Below are 19,782 nucleotides of genomic sequence, written 5' to 3' on the forward strand. Positions count from 1 at the left end.
AAACAGAAGTTTCTTCCTTGGTTCATGTATTCCCCCGGAATTGCTGTCACACAATCTAATGAATATTTTGTTCATTATTCACCTGATCACAATCAAGTGACTAAATATGTTTACAGGCTTTCCCCCCTCCCCCCATTATTAACTCCTTGAAACCACAAAGGTAGTACTCTTTTTTCTTTTTAAACAGCAATTTCTAAGTGAATCATATCCACATCTGTTTATTAAAAAATGTTTCGAAACGTATCGTACCTAAAAATTACAATTTTTAAATTGTCACAGTTTTCTGTAAGCTACTTGAAGTAGGAACAGCATTTTCCCACACATACTCCTCATGACAACAATGCAACATACCCACAGCCTAGAAATTAGGTTTTCAAGAGTTTAAAAAGAAATAAAGCTGACATTTTCCATTGTCTCCATCCCCAAAATCCTTCAGAACTCTTATTAAGTTCTGATAAATGAAGCAGCCTGAAAAAAACCAGAATATTCTACACATGCAATGAGACGTAACTTTCCTGAACTACTATTAAGAGCCAGATCATTCAGCCACATTTAAGAACCCTCCAACAAACAAAAAAAGATGGCTTAAAATCAGAGTGCATCACACCTTTCAGACACAAGAAACTTACCTCAATAATACTATAACCATGTTATACTTCCAATATTTAAATACTGAGAAAATTATTTTTTTCACAGAGAATTAGCTTTAACATTACAGAACCATACAAAGGTTGGTGGGAAGAGGAACAGCAGTTGGAAAATCCCAACCAAGCATTGTAAGTCACCTAGTTCAGTTGTATAACACAAACAAAGCCTCCCACACAAGCCAGTTTCCCCAGCAAAATTAAACAGCCCAGCATAGACACATAGCTTGCAAGGGAGATCACAATTTACCAAGAGACAGAGCATGACCAAGGGACAAACTCAAAGGAAAAAAACCAGGAATACAACAAAAAACCAAACTACAGCAAAGCAGCACTCATCACATCTCAGTACTTTGTCTGCTCTACCAGAAAAGTAGCAAGATGGAAGGCAGGATATAGCCAAATTTCTTAAATGGCACAAGGTGTCTGTGTTTCAGCAATTAAATCTTGCCTTTAATTTCAGGTGATTAAAATTAACAGAATATATCCTACTCTCCTTAATGGTTGTCTAAATCGTTCTCCAAAATATCTGTCTCTCTAGGAGAACATTATCAAACTCAGTCAGTTATTTTTAGTGTCATACTTTTGAGACATCCAACTTGATAAGAATTTCAAAACACCAACCCTGTATTTCCTACAGTAAAGGATTATGTTTGAAAATATGTGGCTGGGTCATTAACATTACTTATTTAGGCACTGGGAAAGTTGTTTATGTACGTTTAAATAGACGAGTCAAGGAACTTTTTAACGGATACTTTCAATTTAAAAACTTTTTTTTATGAAGTTGAAACTTTTTTCCCAAAAACATGTTAAGTTTCCATACAAGTGTCTTTCAGAGGTTTTCTGGGTGGAAAATGCGATAACTGGCCAGAAAGAGAGACCACCTGCTTCTGTGAGAATACTCGTCTGAGATGTAGGAAACCCATTTTCAAGTCCCCAGTTTGTTTAATTTATTCTAGAAGGAAAACATCTGTTGTTCTAACACATAGTGGAAACTGAATCATTATTATAGATACATTTTTGCATTGCAAACAGTCCTATATTTTAATTATATTGAATTAAATTTATGAAAACACTCCAATTTTATCTCATTTACAACAATACAACCACAAAAAATACTCTTGGGTTAGAACAGTTAATAAGGATTTACATTTTCACCTCTAAGATAATTGATTTACATTTTCACTTCTGAAGTAATTAATGCCTCTGACATAATCCATGCCACCCCCAACCTGAAGGCACACACCACTGTAGTCAATAGGCTCTATACCATTGATTTAAACAGAATTTCACTCCAAACCCATTGGAATAATTCTGCTCACTAAAAGAATGTTCATCATAATTTCCAAATGCCAACATCCTCCCCCAGAATTACTTATGCCTGTCAGTCCCTAGCCAAGGGAAATTAGAAGGATTAACTATCTGTACTGAGATGATTAGGATGAAGAACCTGAAGTGCTCTTACTGGGGATATCAGGACCCTCCCATGGAGCTTCAAGAAAATCTTTCTTCGTAGTCTTAGTGATAACATGTTTTCAGCAACCTGTAATGCTACAAGTTTTATTACTTCTTAATCTTAGAGTACTCAGCAGGTAAAACTTACCCTGTAGGTATGTATCAGAATTCACCGTGTGATCGTGTGTCTGCCTGAAGGAGGAAACTTGAATGAACCTGATATTTACCCTCATAGTACTGATTATATTATTTTTTTTTAGTTATGCTGAAACCCCGTTAACTGAAAAAAAGTAATGATGATCCTTCTGCCTGCCTTTGGTTGAAGCATCATCTGTGTTTCTGGTTGCTTTTGGAGATTTTAGTAAGACAGACATTAATCCTTTTTCTGTATGTGGCTTGCTGAGAATATAACTGAATTTATAACATTAAAAGCATCAATTTTGCCTAAGCCAATGGCTTGCAATTTTGAAATAATGAACTAACCCTCACTCCATGAAGAAAGTTTCAATAAATTAAGGAAAACATTCTAAAAGAAAAGAGAATGCATGTTCACAAAATTTGGGAAAGGCAGCTGTGATCAAGGCATAGAGGCAGAAAGAAATGAGGCAATACAGGCATAGTTCCCAGTCTTGTTACAGCAAAATCAAATGTAACCAAGACTATTGCTGCTAAGGACGACCATTGTATAGTCCTACCCCTGTGTTAATGTTTATCCAAACAATGTACTAATTAAGATCTGATTTTCAAGACACAGAAGCATAACTGATAAATTGTTAGTTTGACCAACAAGCCTTGAAGAACCTTTTGGACTTCTCAAAAGTACCAGGAAACTAGGGGAAAGGTAATTCTGGCAAGGGGAATTGCGACCACCGACCCACAGACCATCTACCTCAATTATACCACCTACTCAAAGGATGAAGGTGGAGAAAAGAACTGAGCATGCGTTCTAGTTTGCATGCTAGGCGAAGAAATCTAAACCAATCATTTAATAGAATAACAATGCATATGTATTAGAAAGATGAATATGTTAATGTTGTAAGTATAAATAACCACTGATTTGGAGCTTTGGTGTGCTGACTTGGGACAGACACCCATATCTGTGCAAATATGCAATAAAATACCTCTGCTCTGTGTGTATATTGGCATATCGCACAGCGGGTAAATGAACCCCTCATTTTGCAATAACAGTCCATTCCTGATTCTTTCAGTAATTCTATCAGTGACACCGGGAAATTAAATATGTTGTACCTATGCTCCCTGCAATAAAAATTAAAATTAAAAAAAGGCAAAACAAAAGTTAAATCTTGTAAAATGTCCTTGTACCAGGAAAACTGTACTTCTGAGCTCAGGTTTCTTGAATGATCCTGCATTCCGGGTGTCAGGGCATTCAGCTATTACCTCTCTTGAAGTATTTTGTTCTCAGACCAAACTTTGAGCTACAAGCCCCGAAGGAAATTGTAATCTCAGGATATACCATCTTGTGTTCAGAATGTGTAAATATTTGTCTGTCTTCTCCATACATGAAGCATGGCAGGTATACATTGCCCACAGACACTCAAGACCCCTTTTGTCTGGGTGATAAATTCTTTCTTAGCTATAAATCAGTCATTCAGAAAAGAATATCCATTGTGGGGTTCTTGATGTTCACTCTCGTCTACAGTCTGTTTTTTAACACTTCACTACACTTAGATTGGTTAATTAGTGCCACTAACCTTCATCAAACTTTTGTCCAGGTCTTTATTCTGCCTTGGGAGATTGCTTATTTAATCTATTTGTTTCTTCTTGCTCACCCAATTTCCCCTGAGAGCGCTAAATCAAATACTTTCACGTAGGAAAGTCTAATAACCTGAAGTAACTAAGCAACAACTCCACCTGAATGATTAACTCACATACAGTATTCCTAAAATTGTATAGCAGTATTTTTAGATTATACAGTAGCTCCATTGCCTTCTGTAGCTCCTCCTTTCAAAACCTGTAGGAAGAGGTAAATGTTTCTGGTTCCTCCGTGTACAGGACAGCTTGTTCAATGGACACATACAAAGTACATACATATGTGTTCAAATTTGGCCATAAATGTAGTGTATTTTCAACATGAGCAAGAAGTCAGAATGAACAGCAGACACAGAGAGCATGTTGGGTGAGAGACAACTTGTTTCCCAGACTCAGTTTATAGGCCAGGATAAACTGAGAACTGAACGAAATTATTAGGTCAATGGAAATCTGGGCAAGTATATTGTTTTGTTTGGTTTTTTTTTCTATTTTTATGTTTTTCTTTGTCACTCCATTTCATATCAGTCAAAGCTTAAGAGGAGAATTTCACAGCCACATCTACGCCCTGCTAGAAGAGCTGATGCAGATATTACTGATGAAACAGGTGACATGGTTCTACTCAGCCAGACTTGCTGGCAGAGCCCTGTTCCTTAGGAAAAGTACGCAGAGCTACTGAGAAAAAGGAAAAGAGAGTGAAGAGAGGCATAGAGGTTTCTTGCAACAGGATGCATAATACCTACTTCTCACTCCTACCTTCAGAATAAATTGAGTGCTTTTGCAGATCTCATATACTACAATGATAAAGACTGTGAAACAAATCAGATGTATAAGTCTCTTCTCAGAAACTACAAAATTGAAGGCTTTCATCAAAGGCAGAAAGCCACTGTGATGACACGACTTTTGAAAGTTTGTGCTATACCAGTAAGACATAAGGAGTAGTAGAGAAAGCAAATACTGATACAGGAAATAAAAGTAAAGAGTGGGAGGAATCGATTAAACCACTGAAGAAAATTGAGATACCGGTTTAAAATAAGCTGGAGATCGGCGGAGTAGATTAGGAGAGGTGGGACTGAGTGAGTCATACTTCTATAACTCTACTCACTTTAGTAGAAATACAAAAAATATTTCTGTAACAAACAAAAACCACAGAGGCTTCAGAGCTTACATGCTGCTCAGTGCAGGCAGAAATTCAGGTGGAGAGTGGAACGGGAGGGATAAGAGCTAATGAGGCCTCCAGCCCATGAAAGAAGATCACTGAACCTTAACCTGTATCTGCTCATGGGTCATAGTGTCTAAGTAATTATTTCAGAGTCCATTTTGAAAACAACAAGAAACAATACATTAAAATGGTCTTATTCAAAGAAGTGCCAGCAAACAGTCAAAATACTGGACATAGTGCATGAAAGGGAGAGTCAATAGGCTGGCTGTGTGTCAACTAGCATAAGAAGCTTGTTGAAGTATAAGCCAAATTTGTTGTCATCGTTGCTGACTAAGGAAAATATCTCATCGTTGCAGATATGCAAAGTCACACTCTCAAAGGTAAATTGCCTTGGCTAACCAGTGATCATTATTGTGACTGTCATATTGATTATTCCAAACATCTGCACTAAAAATATTAATCTGATTATTGACAAGATGGAAAATTTATGTCTTGTTAAAGTTGTATGCACAAACGTTGTGAGCGGCCAGAGAGTCATGCCCATTACTGACTGCAAAGATCTGCATTTACAGAGCCTGTAGAGCTGCAGGATGAATTGCAGAACTGTTAGTATAGACCTAATTTAGTATAGATCTCTACCTTACTAGACCTATAGCAGTGGTAACACTGCTAAGGACTTAGCTTTTGCTACTTGTGCTGGTAGAAGTCAGAACACAGTAAGATAATAAAAGCTGAAGGAAATTCTCGGCTCCCTCAAAGCAGAAAGGAAAGAAAGGAAGGATTTTTTTTCTTATGCTTAATGGCAAGTAGTAAAGCATAGTTGAGATTAATCACGAAATTCAAATGCAATTAAACATTGCTATAACAAATTACCATTATGGTTACTATTTACAAGTTGGTTGTGGCTAATAACCAGCGAGACTGGTGTTTATTGTAACAGATAATGTATAATTAGGTAAAGTAGATATGTACTAAATGGCTGTCACAGATCCCTTCTTAAGAGTGCCTGTCACTATATTTTAGAATAATACGAAAAATAATAAAATACTATTATAATAAAGCATGGTATAATGAATAGGAGAATGGAATAGGTTCTAAGAAATGGATGAGACATCGCTTGGTAAGTTGACCTTTCAGAAATACCCCCTCCTTCACTGATCTTCTAAATGAAAGGAAAGATTATTTTTAATTAGAGCTTATGAGCATATATATAAGTAGTCATAATTAAAAGTCACTCATTTGAGCCAGCTACAGTTTTGCTATTATAACGCAGAATAACAGGTTAAGGTTGCATGACAAATACCATTCTGCTCAGGTGTATTTCAAATTCTTAATTCTGAAATTTTTCAACTGTGACATATTTCCCCCCCCCAAGATAAGGCTCTAATTCATCAAGAAATATTACAGAGGTTCAGAAAGATAAACTTCTGTTCAAAGGAAGATTCCTCCCCACAGAAAAATTTAAGTGCAAAACCACCAACAAAGATGATGTTCTTTTGTGAGAGAAAAAATAAACTTTTCCCATAATAGGGAAAAAGATCTTGCTTTTTTAAAGAGCTTTAACCACAGAAAACAGCAGAGGATTGAAAGCTTAAATTTGACAAAAATAACCCTCACTAAAAAGAAATGCCTATAAGTGTTTTATCAAAAATTGGTTTAGAAAAGCTTTTGAAAAAGTGCACCGTCTGCATACATGTCTGAACAGGATTTTTTTTCCTAAGCTGTTAAAGAGAACAGGTAGGGAAGGCTGCTCCGAACGCACATGTGTCGCTAACTCCACAGGGAGAAGGAAACCCAAAGCCACATGAAAAATTGCCTGTACTTCTGCTACTGTGCAAACACCAACTTCCATTGCTATTTCACTATTTATAACAGTTATGGAGTGAAAGTTGCTGAATGGCATTAATAATACTTTTTTGTTTTCATTTTCTCAGGGTTGCCTGTAGGATTAAATAGCACTGGAGTTGGCTACCCTTATTTCTCACTCAAATGTTTCTATTCCTTTTGCTGGGTATCACTGTCAATCCTTTCTAGGTACTGTCTTAACACAAAAAAACCCCTAAATATTCCATTAAAATACTGCTGCCATTCAGCAAGACCTGGACAGGCTAGAGAGCTGGGCAGAGAGGAACCTAATGAAGTTCAACAAAGGCAAGTGTAGGGTCCTGCATCTAGAGAGGAATAACCACATACACCAGTACAAGTTAGGGGCTGACCTGTTGGGAAGCAGCACTATGGAGAAGGCCCTGGGAGTCCTGCTGGACTCCATGAGCCAGAATGTGTCCTTGTGGCCAAGAAGGCCAATGGTATCCTGGGGTGCATTAAGAAGAGCGTGGCCAGCAGGTCGAGGGAGGTTATTCTCCCCCTCTGCTCTGCCCTGATGAGACCACATCTGGAGTGCTGTGTCCAGTTCTGGGCTCCCCAGTTGAAGACAGACAGGGAACTACTGGAGAGAGTCCAGCAGAGGGGTATAAAGATGATTAGGGGACTGGAGCATCTCTCATACGAGGAAAGGCTGAGAGAGCTGGGTCTGTTAAGTGTGGAGAAGAGAAGACTAAGAGGGGATCTTATCAGCACTTACAGATATCTAAAGGGTGGATGTCAAGAGGATGGGCCCAGACTCTTCTCAATGGTGCCCAGTGACAGGACAAGGGGCAACGGGCACAAACTGGAACACAGGAAGTTCCATCTGAACATGAGTAAACACTTCTTTACTTTGAGGGTGACAGAGCACTGGAACAGGCTGCCCAGAGAGGTTGTGGAGTCTCCTTCTCTGGAGATATTCAAAACCCGCCTGGATGTGATCGTGTGCAACCTGCTCTAGGTGATCCTGCTCTAGCGGGGGGGGGTGTTGGACTAGATGATCTCCAGAGGTCCCTTCTAACTCCTACCATTCTGTGAATCTGTGATTCTGTAAGGGTGTACAATGGACTAAGGTGGAGTATCTCTTGCTGTACTGGAAAATACTTTCCTCCAAATATTCCTGAGTATGGTCTCACATGATTTGGATCTTTCTCGCAGTGCTGCACATGACAACATGCACAGTACATTGTGAAAATGGTAGCTGAGTTCAATGTTACCAGAGCTGAGATGCAACATGCAAGCACTCCATGGGAATCTTGCTTCTGACTTTCTTTAGATTAAATTCAAAATCTTAAAATATTTTGAACAAATTTAGGTTCTCCTTCATATTTACAGAGCACATATCCTGTGGGATTAAAAATCATAAGCATCTGCTTTGTTGAAGTTGGATATAATAAGAGTATGATGTCAGGATTTGCATTCTTTATGCAGAAATGCAGACTTTGCTTTGAAGATTAATTGATAAAATCCAAGAAAGGACAGTTCTCCTTCTTGGTATAAAACCAGGTATGACTGAGAACAGCAGCTTGGTTTCATTTCACAGTCTAATATAAAAGTTCATTAGCTCAGAGATCTTCAACTATCCCAAAGAGACGCAGCACTTATACTGCCCTGCTTCGTTACATCTGTGTTTTCAGAACCACAGAATGGAATTTCTTTTTCAATCTTCATTTCTATAGCAAAGAGGTGGGAAAGGTTATTATCATGTTGCTAAGGGAAATGCATCATCCCATCATCAAAAGCCAATATTACAGACTGACAGTATTTAGAGAGGGTTATGGCTTGTAAAACCAGTCATTCACATTACTACTGAAACAATATTGCTCTCTCTTGGAGTGAGTCAGGGAGAAATAACAGAAACTGTTACATTTTATATTTCTTTTATTTCTACTTAAGGGCATTGGCTGTGAGATGTATTTGACTTTTTCTTGGTCTGGCCTCCATTCTCCTTGCATTCCAAAGGAAAATGTTTCCTGTTTTGAAAATTGACTGAAAATGAAAGATTAAAAAATGCTTCCTGCCCCCCCCCCCTTTTTTTTTCAGTTTCTTGTACCATTTTCTACTATAAAATATAAGGAAGGAGACTTTTAATATGAAGAAATACCTTCAATTTTTTTATTAGAACAACTATTTCACTTCAATGAAGTCATTTACAACCCATTTTGAGGTATACAAGCACCATTTCTTTTAAAAATAAATAAAGGTGTATTTGTCAGTGTGCTCCTGATGCAAATAGAGCAGTATTTGTTCACTTTAGCTGAGAAATTAAGCATCAGAGTTTATTGTAACTATTTCAAGGTAGATTTTCTTACCTCTTACACCTTTAGCTGAGCTGATCAGTCCCTTTCTTTGTATATGACATATCTTACTGCTTTTCTCAGGCACAGGGAGAAACAATGACTACCGAATCTGCCTTGTAACGTTGAGTAGACTTCAGTGTGCATTTAATGTGGTTTCCCAAGAAAAAAAAAGACATGTGTGCTCTACCATCTTGGCACATTGCTCAACTTCTGCCAAATCTGATTAAAAGCCAGGAGTCTTGAAAACATTAAACCCCAAAAGAGGAATAAGAATCAGTGGATATCCCATCTGTACCTCCACTGATGAAACGATCAAGCATGCACAGCCCTTAACCATTCTAGTAACAGAAATCAGCTGGCTAGCTAGTTGGTTATGAACTGTAAGGTACAACTCTTGCACAAATGTACAAAATATGGGAATTAAAAAAAAAAAAAAAACCAAACAAAACAACCAAATGCCAAAAAACCCTATATTTTTTTTTTTATGGGGTTGGCCAGGGCTGAAGGAGGCTGGTATTTCCTGCACTGGAGGCACGTGCAGGAGAGATGCAAACTTTACATCATCAAACTTCATTAATTCTACTTCCTGAGCTTTAGTTCAGTGTTATCACAAAGCGACTGAAAACACAACCTAAGCTACTGATTGTTTTCATACAGTAGGCAGAAACTTACTGGGGAAAGGGGAAATTTTAAAAGGGATGTTCCTGTAACTTTGTCCAAATTATGACACACATTTGAGACAATGGTGCTGAAAACCCAAGTTCCCTCTTCCTTGTCTGAGCAAACAACTAGCAAGGCAACGGCTCTGCTTGCAGCCGGACCACCGCTCCGAATACCCGTGTGGCCGCAGGAGACTTCTGCCAAGAGTTGAGCTCTGTCTAAGGCCATTCTGTGTCCAAGGGCTGGATACCATGAAGTTAGGTGAAAAAGTGGCATAGGGCCACTTGTTCCTCACAGCTTAAACCTTACAAAGTTGCAAGTATCATCCCACCATTTATTATTAAAATTAACTAAAATGACATGCCTGTGGCTTACACTGGATTTATGCCAAAATTGTACTTGGACGTATCTTTAATGCTTCCTGTATCTTTGTAGTAACTAATATTTTTTTATTAAAACAGGTACTTGAAATGCAATATAAAGAGAAATCTGTTGATGAAAAATGACATACATGCATATAAAGGAATGCATATATCAATATGTATCACCAGCAGATGAGATGGATAAAACCACTGTCTTATAAATAATGGTTTATAGCTCTAGTCTGCTGGAAAAATAATCCTCTCAAAACCAATAATGTTTTATTCAAGGTATTTCTTGAAAACTGCATGGTGTATATAGGTATGAACATCTGCTGAAATCACAGTAATTTAAAGGAAAGGAAGCAGTAATAATAGCACTTCATAGTACACCAGATAACATTGTAAACCAAAATTCATATATAAAATTTATTATGAAATTAATTAACTGTACCTTGAAAAATAATGGCTCCTCAGGAAGAGGGCTAACAGGGAGTGAGGTGGTGCTACTAGCTGGACTCATGTCTGTACTCTGAAAGAAAAGCACACAGGAGTTTGCATTTCCAATCAAGTTCTACAGACATCTTATTACATTGGGGGGGGGGGGGGGGGGGCAGGTCAAAATCAACACTGAAAATCCAACTGAATTAGATTAGCAACTGCAATCTGTACTGTATTTACCTTTAATTAGTAAAAATAAGTATTTCATTAATGGGTAAATACTTTACATTTTATTTTAAATGAACTCCCCATTCAAAGACTGAAAGATATGCACAAATACACAAACATACTGTGTCTACAAAAGACTAATACAAGAGGATAACTGAGAACATAAAAATTTGTTCATATAGAAAAAGCTATGATATGCAATTTATTTTTTACTATTATTATTATTTGATGGCCCCATAGTAAAGCTAGAAGGCAAAATTAACAGGAAAGCAATATATTGCAGGGAAGTATTTGGATCAAGGTTTAAAAAAGGATCACTTTCATGTGAGCAAATATATCTTGCAAACGAGCACTAATATATTAAAAGAAGCAGTGAACAGCAAATTTAATAATGAAAATAAGTCTGTATACTTCAATGGAGCTATCCAGATTAAAATGCTTGAAAGACTGATCTAAAAACCCACTGGTTTTAGGTAGTATTTCCGTAACCTGTTGGTTAGCCTGGTCGTTATTTTTACAGATATAACAGATATGAAAAGAAGTGTGAAAATTCTTAATAATTTGGAATGGTAATAAAAATAGAAGAACAAAATCTAGATTTTAAAAGTACACAAACAATACCAAGATTGTTCTGGAGAAAACTATAATATATGATATTTCTTGGGAAGTAAGTCCTGAACTGCTAAAATGAAAAAATCCACCACCACCACCAACAATAAAGCAGAAAAGATGTAATGGAGAATATAAAAAACCAAGTTTGCATGGGCCAGAAGTTCATTTCCTTGTCACACCACAGCACTGCAATGCAGAATGATTTAATGAATTCAACTTGTGCAATTTACTATTCAGATATCTGGTTTCACATCACTATGAATCTATTATGAACCTTTCAACAAGCCCAAATTCTGCAAGCAAAGAATACCACTCCACCTATGAAGTTCCAACAGTTCATTCGTCAGAAGATTGTTATGCAGAAATATGGTATTTTATTCAACTAACTGGTACAGGATGAAAACTGAGATGAAATTTGGGGTATGAAATCCCTATGTCAGATCTGAAATAGAGGGCATAGACTTCAAAGTTAACATTACTGAGAAAATCGCTGAGTTTAATTAGATACATATCAGTTACACCATAGCTGAGAGAAAAAACAACAGTTACTCGCTAAATAAAAGGGGTGCAAGTCAAGGAGAAAGGAGGGGGCCATGGTAATTATTTCCTTTGAAAAAAGAGAGAGAGAGGTAGTTTATAACCCATGGAACACAGAGAAGTTGTTGAGGAATAAGGGAGATTATAACATGTCAGAAAGTCAATATCTTTGTTGAATCCATCACTCTGGTATTCAGAAACATGACAAATTTTAACACAGACTTCTGCACTTGATCATCAAGGAAACTGACCGATAATATTTACTAAAAGGAAGCGAAACATAGCTCTTTTAGATTAAACTCAAAGCACAGACAAAACTGGAGACCTCCTCTGTGAGAACGTTCTGCCTCAAAAGCCAATAGTTCAGCTGAGGACACTTTGTCTTTTAATTTACACAGAATAGAAAAAAACTAAGAGGGAAAAAAAAAAATCAAGTAGCTGCTTTCCAAACCAAATCAAGCGCCCTAATTTGCAATTAGAAGTGTGCAAGAAGGCAGTCCAATCTTTTAAGCATTGAAATAGCCTCAGTATGAAAATCTGCAAAACACATACGCTACACGAGCTGCAAGTTCTTCAGTGATAGCTGGAATCTACAAAAGGTTGAACAGCCCAGAGGATGCCGAAGTCGTTTTGACAAAAACTCCTCAGCGCACATCCACACGATGGCCTCAGAAAAACATCCGCTCTTCTGTGATGACTGGACATGAGCCAGCCCAGGTCTGGATGGTACGCGGATGTGGCACCCTGCCTGAACGCAAAAGGCAGCTGAGAGGTGGGGGATATTAGCAGGGGCACCGTGACTGCATAGCTTCTGGACTGCAAATGGTTTGCGTCTGGTCAGATAGGAGCATTGGCAGAAAAGCCTGTGTCTGGCTACATCTGCCCACATACCCATACCCTCAGCGGCCCCTCCAACAACTTCAGTAATTTTCCTCTCTAAGGAATGCAGAGCAGCTTCTCTGCCAGCGTAAATTAATTAAATCCAGTGGCACTAACACAGTTTATAATAGCGGAGAATTGAGTGAGACAGTACCAAAAGGGTTGTTTTTTGAGCTATTAAAAGAACTCTTCCAAACTAATGACTGCTTTGAGAGATGTTGTCAGCTTGCCCTCCTGAAGGGACATATTAACAATTTCAAATAACATCACACCTCCCACCTAAATTTACCATCCACGGAGTATTTGTCATAATCACACTTTGCAGTCTAAATCTCCCCATACACAAAAAAAACCCTACCTCTGTGAGGAATTCACCCAACAAGGACTTTTTATCTGATGTTCCCTAAATAAATTCTGTTCTCATAAAAGCAGCGCTCACTGTAAGTCTGGCTTAAAGTTGATAGATTTTAGTTATAAATTAACTAGAAGATGCTCCACTATTACACTATAATCACATCTTATAAATTGTAGTAGATGTTAAACATCATTTGTACCATAATTATACACATTAGGCAAAATTAGGTAAATTAGGACATCTCCTAATTTTGCAGTACTTTGCTGTGCAATTGTAACATTTCAAAATGTATTTTTGCTGCACAGTGAAACCACAGCTGGGTTTCGTAGTCTGAGCCTTTTCCCTGCATTGCTGGAAACCTCTGAGTGTTCTGGAGGGCACAGAATGTTGGAAAGCTTTAATTACCTCAACTCCATTTTTGAAATGTCTGAATACTAAGCAATTAAAGTATTTCCCGGAACAACAGTTTAGAAAATACTGTCTTGCCCATGTTGAAAACAACCCCATGAGCTTTTCTTTCAGTGCTTTTAGGCCATTTTTTAATTTTGAGAAAGCTGTTCAAATCTAGCAAATGGACATCATCAGAATTTTGCCAGTAATTGTTGTACAATCACAACTATCAATGCTCAAGTTTCCTTCTAATTGCTAAAGTTGATCAGCCTAAATATACATCATCCTCACTGTGCAACTGAATGGGTACCGTGGAGTCACTGCCAGGCCGTGCTAATCATTTATCTTCAGACAGTAATGTTAAAAATGTGATTAACTATCAGGAAATTTCTTGATAAGAAGGCAAAGGAAGAAAAGTCTAAGAGAACAAACTTTTCCCACTTCTGCATCCTGTTTGGAGATCCAGGATCAGGATCCTCCTTGAGGACAGACTGTGGGGTGCCAGACTTATCCAGGCTTGTTGGTGCCGAATACAGGGCCGTTATGACCCAGCAGAAGGGGCCCTGGGGGAGTCCAGCTTGGGCGAGAGCAGAGATTGAGCAACTTGCTTATCTTGCACTGATAAGCACTGGACCTGAACAGGGGCAGGAGATGAGCAATTTGTTCATCTTAACAAGATGCAGCGCCTGACGGGTCTGCTCCTTAATCAACTAAGTGACGCCTGGGGTGAGGGGGAGCCTTCACAGCTTGACGTTACTTTGGTAAAACTAAGCAGACCACCGCTCCTCTGTACTGAATGCCTTTGTTCTCTGCCACTTCCCCCCCCAGCCCCGATCAACTGCACAACAAGCCTTGTTAAGGGCCAATCGACACACAATACCTGACTTAGTCCCACCTCACCAAAAGTATAAATCTGGCATTTAGAATCCTCTTTTCTGAGGACGAGAACTCCAACTATCCGGACAGGTCGACGGGCCTGGACCTCTCTCCTCCCCAAGCAGGGACGCCTCTTTGGTAAGACTTGCGCCTCCGATTATGTCGGATGTTACCCCGGGAAAACTATCATTAACAAAAGCGCTGAACTATTAACTTGAGCTCAAAATTGTTGCAGTTAGTGCATTTATCAACGGCAATTCCAAACTTTTATATCTGTCGCTTCAATAAATTACCTATTTTTCTTTTCAACTTTGCGAAACTGTTTCAGTGAAAGTCCTTAGTGGGGCTCTGACAGGCAAACGTTGACTCTGATAAGTGGCTACACACATAACCCTTTAGACATAAACCGTTGACCAAGTCTGGGACTAAGACTGGACCTAGCCGCACCTAGACTCCTCTCTGAGAAGGAGTTTAGAAAGCAAGGGGGTCCTTTCTGAATCTCGTGACTCAACGGGAAGGCCTCCCTCAGCCACATATCAGACTTGTACCCTTTCATGCGACACAGATTCCTACCATTTTAGCTAGATTAAAGAGAAAGCAGCTGTTTCTGGAGCTGGTTTAAAGTAATCACAGGCTTGGTTTTGCTCTGGGTTTTTTCACTTGTGTATACCTGTCTCAAAATATAATGTTTCATAAACGGCATACTGATGTAAATTGTCTAATTGCAAAACAGAGAATGTAGTCAGTTTTCCCAGCAATACAGGAGATCAAGTTTATAAAAACGCACATTGTTAAAATCATGCTCCTTTGAAAACTAGGAACATCTTTGAAAACATCTTCCACTCTTCAGCAACTGCTCTTTAAATGAAAACAGGTTCCCTTCACCTCATAAATTGGGATTTTTCTCACTACAAAACCCTTGTCTTTAATCTGATCTTCTCTAGGAAGAGGACTATGTATCAACCTTCATTAATTGTACCATAAAATATGGACCATCCACTGTATATCATCCACTGGCAGAAGCCAATTTAATTTGCTACAACTGCTTTTCAACAAGGGTACACACTGCAATGATAGTTGGCAGACATTGACTGCTCTGGAGATCAGTATCGCAATTTATTGATCTAAGAAGTTAATACTGACAGAGAAAACCTTCAGTGCGTATTAGAGCTAGAGATAAAATAAATCTTTGTAATAACTGAAGAAAAGACAATCTGTGTACTTTATAGCTTTTTCTAAGGAGTAGTGGATGAGTGTTGAACTGACTTTCAGGGTGATAGTTTTAGTTGTATCATAAGTTATGCCAGTAAGTATCATTTTATAATCTAGAGGTTGAGTACAACTAGAAAATTAAGTGCAGTCAGACCTGCAAATGGATTTATTAATGGGTCTGCACAATATCTTTATGAAATATTGTGCTTAAATATTATTACCCCATTTTATCAATGATAGTGAAAAAGAAGGAGAAGTGATTTGCTCAAAGCTATGAGGGGATGTTAAAAACAAAAAGATAGAAATCAGGAACTCACAAGTCCAAGCACTCCAGTTGTCCACCCAGAGTGTGTAATGCTCCCCTACATACTTTTGGAGTGCTGTGATTTCTGTAGTTTCTATATTATTTAATGTCATGAAGAGTTTTTGCTGATACATACACTTCCTACAAATAAAATTACAGTAAACAATTGAGGCCAGCAAAATCAAAATTAGTTTTGCTGAGAAAAAATAGCAGACACATGAAATGTGCTTTCACCTCCCACCCCGCACCATGTTTGATTAATTTTTCCCAATATCACTAGAATGAAAGTGCCTCCTTAAAATATGTTTAGGCCTATTTTCTAACACCTTTTAATACAATCCCATAAACCTATTTCATGTGTCTTTTATTAGTAGGTATAGTTAATTATTCTTACTAATATGTGCAGTTATCAGCTGAGACATGTGATTACCATTTTCAGGTATTTGCCTGGTACATTGCCTAGAGCGTGCAGCTCCCGCAGCTTAGAAGGCTGCGTGGGTCTTGCATCTGACCTGAGTTATTGTAGCTCCCATTGCAGAGGAGAACCATAAATTACAGCTACTACTGCTGCTTGCTACCTCTTTTTACGCTAGTACGTGGGGTGTGCATAGCCAAATAAGTTTTTAGTGGTTCAATTATCTACTGATTCTCAATCAGCGCTTAATATACAGGCGGACAGATTAGCCTTGATTCCTCTTACAATCTAAGCAAAGCTAATCACCTGAGCTGTGAAATGCCAGTGGGAAATTTCACCTCATTTAAAACATGATGCTGATATGTCACTTAGCGTTTGTGTATCTAGTGCGGTTTATTTTAGAAGACTGAGTTTGCTCAGGAACTCAGCAAATGTACTAAATGTAATATTTTGCACAATAATTTTTTCAGCAAAGAGGGATCAGGTTGAAGGATATTTTGTTGATTACTATTTGTTTCTACTTTGAAAAATAGCTGGAAATATGCTCTTTTAGACCTTTAATTAAGCTAAATTAATTAAAAAGCCCATAACCAGCAAGCAACAGAGAGTATATAACTAGTCCATGGTTTGTTGCAGGGCTACAGTGTTTGAAATAGCTTAGACTCAGATTCTATTTTCACATTTTTTAATTTGTATTTAATATATATTTAATTTACTCAAATATTTAAATTTAGTAAGCTAGCTATTGCCCCTCTCCTTATATTAAAAGCAGAAGTGTAAGAATATCAAAGTACCAGGCACAAATTACTATTATTATCTGCTTTTCAGTTTCTAAAAGTGGCAACATCAAAATACCTAACAAATAAGACATCTGGTAGCTGCACAAGGAGAACACCGTATTAAACATGTTTTTGAATAGTAAACAAAGTAGAAAGCTGAACTAAGCCTCTAAATAGAGGCTCAAGAATTGGAAGTTGCTAGTTTACAATTGACTACATACAGAGGGGAAAAAACCAGTTGGTTTTTATAAGCATATAAATGTCACGTTTCTTATAACCGAAAATGACATATATATCACTACACAACTAATAGATTTATTTAATAGCAAATATCCCTTCCTTTCTGCTCTTTATTTTCACCTTGATTTTTCACTGCTTGTCCTCCAGTTTGTCTTTATTCTCTGCTTTCCTTCACAAGACTCATAATAAACAGAGACACAAGTTTCCTTGGTCAGATAACTCCCTGGCACACAGAGGTTAGATGAAGGGTCCATGAATATGTAGGAGGAAACCACTCTTACCTTCCCAAACAGCAAATTCAGCTTGAGTTAATCTCTAAAAAACCCCTTCACTTCTGCCTGCAAGCACAATATAATTTCAAAAGTAATTTGGACAATGACTTTGGGGTTAACATCTCTTCACAAAGAGTACTGCAGGATCATCAACGACTGTCACTGTGTGAGCTGGGATTGCTACTATGACACATTATATTAAATGCAACTTCAGTCATATTTTTCTCCTAATGAAAACCGGGGGGTTGCTTTCACAGACACAAACGCTTTGTTGACAACACAGTGGAGAACTGATTTCCTTCAGCAAAACTCTACTCCCTCTTCAGTTTCTATTGTTTCTTTCATACTTCATTGACTATACTATCCAGCCTTGACATTTTGTTATTGTATATTCTTCCCTAATAATATCATATAACATCAGCTTTTTCTGCTCTTTCAACAGTCAATTGAGAGAACCAAGTACTCTCCTGGGATTTTAATCTGCAGGCTGCCTATTTCAATTGCTTTTCTCTCCTTGCAGGAGATCTTTCAGGTTCAAATATACACATTTTTTGTTCAAACTGCATTCAGTTTTGGAGCAAATATGATGGTTGTCTCATACAGAGTGTTCAGTGATGTTTTTTTTACTCCAGCCATAAAGACATTTTCTTTCTCCAAATCCTGCATCACAGCACTAAGAGTAACTACGCTGATACTCCAAGCTGCAGCCATAGCCTGAATCTGGAAGAAAATGTCTGCATCCACTCAAAGGAAGGTCTATAAGCAAAATATCTCTGGGCTCTCTCAAACTCCTACATCTTCCCTGCATACAGATCCATGATTTTTCTGCCCTTCCAAACAAAACACTTAGAAAATAAATAATCAATTAATTAGACCAAGAAGGATCAAATCTGATAACAGAATCGCCGCCTCTCCCTCCCTTACACATTCATGCATGTTCTGCATCATTACGTATCATAACATACTGGGACCAAGATATAAGGTGGAGCCAAAGAGGAGCAGATATTAATACAAACAACAGATGCACCTACAATTACATTAAAGAGGATAAAAACATACACAGGATATACATTTATATGCTTCTGGATATGTGGAAATAACTGTCTTAATGGGTCAGGAAAAAAATGCTCCTGAAAACAGGTTGTTCTACAAGTTCCTCTGAAGTATCCACAGACAGCCACTCTTGAAGCCAGATATGGATTTAGGTGCCAATTTCAGCAAAATAGTTCCTATGCTGACATACTCGTACAATTAACTGTTTTCCATGAAGTTCTGAAAGATGTTCATGATATCCTTACAGCCTATGTAACATCTTTTTTAGTCTACAAGAGAAAGACATGATTCTTTCAAGAGAAAAATCTGTTTGTGCTTGCTATTCATTTTCTTTAAGGTACACATTTTCTCATGTCCAAAACACCTACACATTCTTTACTGTTCAGTACATTCCTTTGCCCATATGTACATATGGATATAGGTGATATCTCCTGCAACCCTGTGGTCAGTTTTCTGCATACAGTTTCCTTGCCACGTATTGTTTTCACGTGAATGAGGACAAAGTTTCATAACATTAATAAAAATGTAGTTTTAAATGTGAACATAATGAAGCCAACCTGATTTTCATTAATAATTTGCTGCTCAGTTGTCCAGTTGTTTTCTACCTTTGTTTTACTTTGTAAGCATCAAGTACAACATTTCCAGATTTTCACAGTGGTGTTTTAAATGTGAGGTTATGTTTTATTTTTCTATGTATCTCGAAAAGATTCAGATGCCTTCATTTGCTATGCATTTCAATGAGGTCTTAACAAGCCACTTTGCACTTTCTAAATGTTGTGACTGCAATTATTCTCACTTCATCATCAGTTCTCAGAAGGGTTTTTACAATTTCAGTATGGAACCACTTCTGACAGGGTATTTCAACCTATTTAGATGCAGAGGCTTCACTCTCAAAACTGTCTTGAATTCCCCAAGCTTAAAGGAAACATGTTAAAACATCTGTATGTGTCTGCTGCTAAACCACGGAAGACAGATTTTT

At 37.8% G+C, this 19,782-nt stretch overlaps 1 protein-coding gene across 6 annotated transcripts in view; it reads right to left on the reverse strand.

Moving 5' to 3' along the window:
* CCSER1 (coiled-coil serine rich protein 1) overlaps positions 1–19,782 on the reverse strand; it is a 721,701-nt gene that overhangs the window by 366,562 nt on the left and 335,357 nt on the right. For 5 of the 6 annotated variants that reach the window (XM_075751606.1, XM_075751608.1, XM_075751610.1 and 2 more), the window contains exon 7: positions 10,665–10,742. The exons of the other annotated variant lie outside the window; for it this stretch is intronic. In XM_075751606.1, coding sequence (XP_075607721.1) covers positions 10,665–10,742 — 78 coding nt within the window. The remainder of the gene's footprint in view (positions 1–10,664; positions 10,743–19,782) is intronic. 6 annotated transcript variants of the gene reach the window in all.

This window comes from Balearica regulorum, chromosome 4, assembly GCF_011004875.1.
Source record: "Balearica regulorum gibbericeps isolate bBalReg1 chromosome 4, bBalReg1.pri, whole genome shotgun sequence".
In the NCBI taxonomy this organism is placed as follows: domain Eukaryota; kingdom Metazoa; phylum Chordata; class Aves; order Gruiformes; family Gruidae; genus Balearica; species Balearica regulorum.